This window comes from Papilio polytes, unplaced genomic scaffold, assembly GCF_000836215.1.
Source record: "Papilio polytes unplaced genomic scaffold, Ppol_1.0 DF823879.1, whole genome shotgun sequence".
Classification (NCBI taxonomy): Eukaryota; Metazoa; Arthropoda; class Insecta; order Lepidoptera; family Papilionidae; genus Papilio; species Papilio polytes.
In genome coordinates this window covers 1,293,280-1,301,442 of record NW_013525325.1, presented here as the reverse complement: position 1 = coordinate 1,301,442, position 8,163 = coordinate 1,293,280, and the positions used below count along the sequence as shown (strand labels likewise).

General features: G+C 39.3%; 1 protein-coding gene across 1 annotated transcript; it reads right to left on the bottom strand.

The window, feature by feature from the left end:
• Positions 1–730: 730 nt before the first annotated feature.
• Positions 731–7,595, bottom strand: LOC106103068 (E3 ubiquitin-protein ligase XIAP). The gene is made up of 11 exons (XM_013282730.1): positions 6,983–7,595; positions 6,508–6,653; positions 5,941–6,069; positions 5,458–5,662; positions 4,857–5,018; positions 4,704–4,775; positions 4,352–4,454; positions 3,390–3,528; positions 2,546–2,870; positions 1,558–1,730; positions 731–947 (listed from the first exon to the last, which is right to left on the bottom strand). The coding sequence occupies exons 1-10, from the start codon at positions 7,409–7,411 to the stop codon at positions 1,608–1,610; spliced, it is 1,833 nt and encodes a 610-aa protein (XP_013138184.1). The 5' UTR covers positions 7,412–7,595; the 3' UTR covers positions 731–947; positions 1,558–1,607.
• Between the last annotated feature and the right edge of the window lie 568 nt (positions 7,596–8,163).

The following is an 8,163-nucleotide window of genomic DNA, read 5'->3' as shown; positions in this document are numbered from 1 at the left end:
CTGAATTGTTTTAAAAAATCAATTTAAGGGCACCACATTCGCTGTTTTTGTTTGAATGTATTTCAATTTTTGATTATATTCAGACATATAAATTAGTTATATTTTATAGGTAATGTTTTAAATATTATTAACTAGCTTTAAAATTGTTTTTGTACGGTTTAGATACAATCATTGAAATAATATTTCTATTCAGCCTATAAACAATTCATAGAAATAGAGCCAGTCCCATTAAATTGTAAATTGTCTGATAACAATGCGACGTAAAAAATATGCTGGAAATATCGGATTGTTTTTTTTTCCAGTGACATCATATAAGCTATCTGAGCCTCTATCAGACAGTGGTGGGACAGGCCCTTAGATATCCTTGTTTATTACTGACGCTTTAACTGTACAACGACAAAACGTCAACAAACACGTTAAACATCTAACAACAAGACCCGCGTGGTTAAATGCTATAAGATTTATTTTTTCTTTCATTTATACTAATCAGCAGATATTAGATAATGAATTTAACTAATATTTCGTACGAACATAAAAAATATCCTAGCCTATATGATCAGCATTCTTACGTCATATTTTTTTTTAACTTATAAAAAAACATCGTATGAAGTTTGAATACGGTGGAGGAGATGCATAGGAAGGGGAAATATCCTCTTTATGTGCTGTCCTCCTCCGTCGTATAAGGGTAGGCAACGCATCTGCAATTGCGGATGTCTATGGGCAGCGGTCACTTCGCCATTCTGGCGGATTCTAGTGGCCGCTTGCTCGTTTGCCACCTTATGTTATAAAATAAAATAAATATCATACGATTTTTTAGTGTTGTTTGCGGGTTTATTAATGTTTAATAGTGTTATTCTTATTAAATAGTAATGCACCTAAAGGAGCCGTCATCGATCGCGCGCCGCGCGCGGGACCCGCGCCCACGAGACGGCGTTTCTTGTTCCGTACTGAAACAAAATAATTCCTTTTAAACTATATTACTATAAGAAATGTCATTTATAACCCGGCTAAAACTCATGTGGGAACTTTCGGTGTAGGCACCGACCAGTTGCAAACCCGTAGGGGGTCCTTCTTCAGGGTGAGTGGTTGTCGGCTTTATTCGCTATCGCGTCGCAACGGTCACAAAATTATCGATTTCAAGACCCAATAGATGACATAATTTAATTTCGATCTAATTGACATTTTAAGTTTTGTCGCGATTTTTATGTTTTAAATACTTAATTGCACAATTTTTAATATTTCATTTTTTTACACCATAAGGCGACAAACGCCCAAAGATCTCCGGCACGCAAAAATGCAAGTGTCCGGATACCAAACCGCTAATACTGCTTTGTCCGAAACTAGCGGACACCCATACAGCCACTATTTAGAATTTGCAGGAAAAGTAATAGTTTACTTAATAATAATAATAATAGATGGCCCGGAAAATAGAAAAGTACACGCACCCTAAAGTTACGAAAACGGAAATAACCTAACCTAACCTAACTGGTTACGTAAACGGAACAAGCTTAAAACGTTTGTGAAAGAAGTGTTTTGTGTGTGATAGTGGTGTGATACCTGTGCGGGGTGCTGGTGGTGCTGGTGGTGTTGGCGGGGGAGGGGCGGGGTCAGGCGAGGTAGGCGCGGACGAGCGCGCGCACGACGGCGCGGCACAGCGGGCAGGCCGCCAGCGCCGCGCCGCAGCCCGCACACGACACCAGGTGCCCGCACGGCAGGAACACCACGCTCACCTGCACCAACATTAACCAATTTTAATTTTAATTAAAAAATTTAATGAAGATACCTATAATTTGGCGTCATGCATATTGCCTATTGTACCGAACTTTTTTTAAATATACTTTATTACTATAAAAACATTCCTGGAATTTTTTTTTAATATAATGTGATTTAGTGGCAAAATTTAAGTATTAAAAAGTGTTTTTTTTCAAATTCCCTTGCTAAGTTCTAATACGCACACTATTGGTCGAAGCAAGTGGCTTATCTAATATGGCGTCGCTGTGTGGTCAATACACAGTTCATTAACGTTAGTTTATATAGAAATACACTCTTGAAATATTTTACTATAAACAAGATATCCAACTTTAAAATAAAATAATAATAAATAGAATTATTACTTACCACTTATTTGTACCAGGAATAATAAAAATAAATCAATTTTTGACTTTTTGACCTTGGGAAGCAATTACTAGAAGAAGAGACTTTGTTGTTTTTTTACGTCGAAGTGACATCTGAGCGTATGTTATGAATGGAATATGACGATTGACGTCAATTGTCTCATGACAACTCCGGTCGCCTTTTAGTCGTTCGAAAATAGTCGTAATTTCATTTTATTATTTTAGCTCAATGGTTGAATATTTTCGCTTTTTTTTCTGGTTATTGTATAACAAGTATAATCGTTTAAAATAAGAAAAAAAAAATGCATGCATATTCCCTTTTAAAAATAAGTGATGTTCGCCACTCGACCGATATTTTAGAATGTGCTCTAGAGAACTAAAAGGTTGGAAACAAATGACAGAAGACGTAAAATTAAAAAAATAATAATAACCTCACTGTCCATGCACACTTTGCAGAGCCTAGCTTCTTTTAGCTGCCTGTTCTCTTCTTCTAGAGTCAATTCCTTTTTCTGCGGCGCAGGACTTCCCTGTCTTTTCTTATCTCCACTTATCTTCCGTTCTTTGCTGGAGCTCAGAGAACGCGTCTGTGATTTTTCACTTCTAGAAGGTTGTGTCGGCAGGGACGCTCTAGAAGGAACTACATTTCTGCTTCTAGAAGGTGCTAGATATCTGGCCGCGGGAGTCGGAGATGCAGAAGGGCTGTCCGAATCGGATCTGCTTTCAGATTCCTCTCCACGTCGAAACGGTGGTATTAACCTGGAATAATTTTTTTTTCAAATGTTAGAACAAAAAATTAATATATTTCTCAACATTTTTTTACAATTCATTTAATACTTTGCCAAGTATATAGAAAAGATGATTTTTATTTTAAAACCATATTTATGATGATACAAGCTTTCGCCCGCGACTCTGTCCACGTGGAATTAAAAAAAACTTAAGTAAAGAGCCTTCTTGTTCTTCTAGATTGTCATCTAAGTCTGTCTTTCATCAAGATCCATTAAGCAGTTTAGGTTACAAACTCTAACAATCAACGATCCATCCAAACTTTCGCGTTTATAATATTAAAATGCAATTGAAAGTTATACAAGCGTAAACAATAAAATAAAGTTATTCTAAGCGGATAAAGCTGCAAGGGAACAGCTCTCTCTTCTATTCCTATGTCCCCAAAGTGGGGCAGAGGGCGTCCACAGTAAGGGTGTTCCCTTCCTGTGTGTGTGTGCTAGTACTATAGAAAAGAAGACAATTAAAAGAGTGGTTTTTTGAGGCTAGACACACCTGGAGGCCGGCAGGTCCTGCAGCGTGACGGCCAGGATGTCGCGGGCGAGGCGCTGCGGCGTCGTGCTGAACGGCTCCTCGTTCAACTGCTCGTCCAGCACCGCGTCGATCAGCGCCTCCGACGAGCTGAACGGCAGACCTGCACGACCAGAACCACACCTCAACACCTTACAAAAAGACGGGGAATGGCATCCTGAGAAAGGGGAAATATCCACTACCGTATCAAGAGATACGCGTCTTTTAATAATGGGCAACGTAAGAATTAGGGCCTGTCCCAGCTGAGAGAGGCTCAGATAACTTGAAAATGACGTCACTGTATAAGGTGACAAAATCCAATATTTCTATTACATTTTACAAGTTGGATGGTTATCAGTCAATTTACAATATGATAGGACTGACACTTAAACTTCTCGGAGCTGTGCAATCTGTGTGTTCTAAAAAAGTAAGTTTTTCTATGGTTTCCTTTATGGCCAGTTTGCCCAGCTACTTTTAACCATTCTTTAGTGTTCGGTTAACTTCATGAAACATGTTTCCGACCTACATAACTAGTTTAACTCCTTTGAAATTTAGTTCAACCTAACACTGAACTAATCACTAGGCAATGATAAAATAAATGGAAACGTCAGCAACCCAGCAGTAAAAAACACCTAATAGTAGACTGACCGGTCGGAATGTCGGTGGATCAATGGTTTAAGCACTTGACTTATAACCTACAGGTCTTGCGTTCGAATCCCGGCATATACCAATGTGATTTATCGAATTTCATTTGTACATAATTTACCCGACGTTCTTACGCTGAAGGAAAACATCGTGATGACTGCACATATCGAGGAACAAATTCAAAGATATGTGTGAAGTCAACCCGCAATGCGTCGATGACTATGTCCTAGTCACCCTAACTTAGGGTGGTGCTGGGAGCTGGTGATGATGTATAGTGAGCTGATGATGATGATGTAACTGACCCGTGGAGCGCAGCTTGTGCACGATGGCGCGGCGCACGCGGGCCGCGTCCAGCCCCGCGCCCAGCGCCGCCAGCACCGCCGCGCCCTCCATGCACTCCTCCACCTTACACCATTACACCATTACGAATTTACACCGTTACACCGTTAAATCAATATACTGACGCTTTCTAGAGTAGACCAGTAGGTGAAAGGTAAAATTAGTGAGTGTAATCTTAGAACCTATAAATAATCTTTGGTAATATAAAGAGGAAAGGTTTGCATTTTCGTATATATTGAAGTAACTCAAAAACTAATGGACCAATTTCAAAAATTCTTTTAATATTATTAAATAAGGATAAGTGCAAATTCTCACCTGACTATCGGTAACTGGAAATTTAACTCTTGGATTACGTCGTCTTGAACTGAGACCGCTGTCGGCCGACAACTGAAAACGTTAACAAACATAAATCAATAACATTGTTTGATCGTCAATGAAGAAAGTGTTGGGTAGAAAAGCAGCACTGACAGTTCGCTGCACGGAGGCCTTGTTGCTGTAGGTGTCGACGAACTCCTGTCCCTTGGCCAGCAGCAGGTAGCCGCAGTGCGGGAACCAGTGCGCGTGCTCCGACCACGGCGCGTCGCCCGCCTCCCACTTGCCCAGCCCCCCGTCGCAGTAGAAACAACGCACCTATTTAGACAAGCATAAACATACTTATGCTATCCTCCACTATCCATAGCCTCTTCGACCCTCGGGTCATACGGGTCGAATCGTCGGAGGGCAGATTTATGCTCCGCACGCACCTTCTTGACTCCTTACAAGTTATTTCATCTATTCCTTTGTAAGTCACTCTCCCCCTTATGGGCACTCATTCTTAATCAACTTTTAAACATTACTAAAACTGCTGAACTGCAGATCAGCTCAACCTCAGATGTATGATTTGAGTGAGTTGGAAGTCCCCGGACAGTTCACAACTCATCATCACAGTTGTTGAGCCGCAACTCACCAGTTCAACGGTATGATATTTTGATCTGATTCATAGTTGATTTACACATAACATTACATCATGCTTGACTACTGAAGCTACTATTAAAGCCTCAATTTTTCCAACTCTGTAAAATGATTGTACCTGATCATCAATCCCAGTATAATAAAATCCAGCCTCGGCCAAGGCTTTAGGGTCCTGCGGGCGGTCAGCCGGCCAGCGGCTGAAAGTCTGCAGGCGCGAGGCGAGCGAGGCGTATGCGGCGTGGCGCGCGCCGCCCCCGACCACGCCCAGCGACCGCCACGACTCGCCCGCCGCCATCACGCGCGCGTTCAGCACCGCGCCGGAACTGCACCCCGCATGTACCCACTCCAAATTAACCACTCACTATACATCCCCACTGATCTGACACTCGCAGTGTATTGGAGTTATAACATTAGGAGCACATCTATCTATACAAATACTATAAAGAGGAAATATTTGTATTTTTGTATGTATTGAAATAAATCAAAAACTACTAGGCAAGTTATTACACTATTTAAAAGGTAACTAATGCTATATGAAAGTAATAATTTTAAAGTCCATTCTGCAATTTATTTAAATCTATAGCCTTAACAATAAACTTACGATTGTGGCCGATTATTATCAGTGTTGTCAGGTATGTCTGGTTCTTCCCAGGGCTGGGTCGGCCCAATCGCATAATTGTTGCGCTGTTCTGCCTCAAGAGCTATGGCATGCGCGCATCGGGGGAAGTACCTGTCAGGGGAAATATTGAATTGAACAAAAGATAACATTCACTTTGCTCTTATCTAACAAATTATATTCAAATTATTATATGTGAAGTATCCCTATTATTCAGACAAGAACTTAATACATAAATAACTAGAGTAAAAATAAAAAAAATATCTACCACATGGCAGACATGTTAACAGACATAGAGTGCTTTGGAGGACGAAAACCCGGCGCGCCGACCCTATGGGAGTAGGATAAGGCATAGATGATGAAGATGATAGTAGGCATGTTAAAGGTGGCTAGGACTTAATGAAATATGGCGGCCCACTATTGGTTGGTTTAATTCACATAGATTTTAGAATTCCTTTCCATATATTAGCCATTTGCATCAATTTTCCTTCACATTCTTCAATAAAAACATTGGAATATAACACTAATGAAATTCAAAGTTGAGCTACTTACATTCTATGTACTTCAAGGGGTGATCCCAATGTACCAAAATTTCTAAATGGTGCAAGTTCACCTCCACACCAGGCACAACGGAGACGGCCCTCGCCTGCGTGATAGAAGCCTGCATTCACTAAAGCCTCTTGAGATACTGAACTATCCTGCAAGGAATAAACATAATTTGTAAATGATTTCAAAACCAATAAACTTGCTTAGCTCTAAATAATATTAATAGTGTGAAATTCACAAAAAACAATTACTATTCCAACAATAAATATGAATCATCAACTTGCCCTTATCCCTTAGGGAGGGTCGGCACAGTATGTGCTGCTCTTCCATACATCTCTATCTGCTGTCATATCTGAAACCACTCCTTTCTTAAGCATATCCTCTTTCACACAATCCATCCATACTTTTTTTGGTTTTCCTCTTCCTTTGTAGCCATCCACATTCAATAAATATGAATAAAAATAATATATGATAAACTTACAACCCAATTAGTAAATGAAAGCAATCTAAGTATACTAGTTTTATACATTTCATCTTCTTCTGTGTGACCATAATCTTGAGGTGATTCATCATTATTTTGATCATCAGGTGAAGATCTCTGAGGTGATTCTGAAAGAGCTACAGGCTCATCAGTTGATGGACTATCTCCTCCAGGCATGAAGGGGACGTTTCCGGACGACTGAGGGTCTAATACAAATGCACAATTAGGAGACATCATGCGATGTCGCCCCATTACTTGATCTCCACAATTCCATTGCGCAAGTTTTCCATTACAGCTAAAACATTGCACTTCCGTTCCTTGTCCCGTGTAAAAGAATCCCGCTTTCGCAATTCTTACAGGATTTATCAAGGCACATGCCGGCCAGTTTGTAAAAGTATTTAATCTGTTGATTTCAAGATTCATTGTCATAATAACACAAGAATGGACGTATCGTAAAACAAAACTTAGAGGCTAAACTTCTAAGAACTAAAAAATGATAAACTTATAATAATCCAATTAATAACATTGCTTTGTATATAGAAGAAAGTTATGTTTTTTAATTTATAGTTGATAGTAATGTACAGTTTCAGAATTTTAGAATGAATCAATATTGTTGACTGACATGACCAATTCTAATTTGACGTCTGACAGATGACATTAACAATGACAACTGATCGATTTAGGTTATCTTCTGTGCTTATTGAAAATTATTTTATGATAAAATCTGTAAATATTAACTGAATGCTCACTGAATTATTTTGAAAATCTGGAAGATATAAAGGTGTTAAACTAAAAAAAAATAAAAATATATTTGTACGAAAGTAAAACCAAGATGTTAAAATATATAAATGTCAATAAAACAGCAATGTAACACTTGGCCAGGATACTTAATCAGTAGGGCAGATTTGACTAGTATAATGCCAACACAAACTAGCGCCACACATTGGGCTGTACCCAGTTGCTCCATAGACAACTTTATCTGATGTTTGAAATGTCTCTTTTTTTTGCTTGAATGTGCTTTGTATCAGTAAATGCATACCTTATAACGTAATATTTATCTTGTATCGATGTTTATGGCGCAATTACAACGATTTCTCTGAAAATTTGTATGGAGTCGCCCTCAAAATTGGTGATAACTCAGCTATCGCACAATTGCGCCTTATTTCCTCAGAGATAACGTT

What these genes read in the sequence shown, in the direction of transcription:
- LOC106103068 (XM_013282730.1), bottom strand. Translation starts at nt 7,411, where the DNA reads ATGACAATGAATCTTGAAATCAACAGATTAAATACTTTTACAAACTGG. An exon ending in AGGCCTCCGTGCAGCGAACT is followed by an intron (nt 4,776 to 4,856) that starts GTCAGTGCTGCT and finishes TAACGTTTTCAG; the next exon opens with TTGTCGGCCGACAGCGGTCT. An exon ending in AAGTGTGCATGGACAGTGAG is followed by an intron (nt 1,731 to 2,545) that starts GTTATTATTATT and finishes ATGTTGGTGCAG; the next exon opens with GTGAGCGTGGTGTTCCTGCC.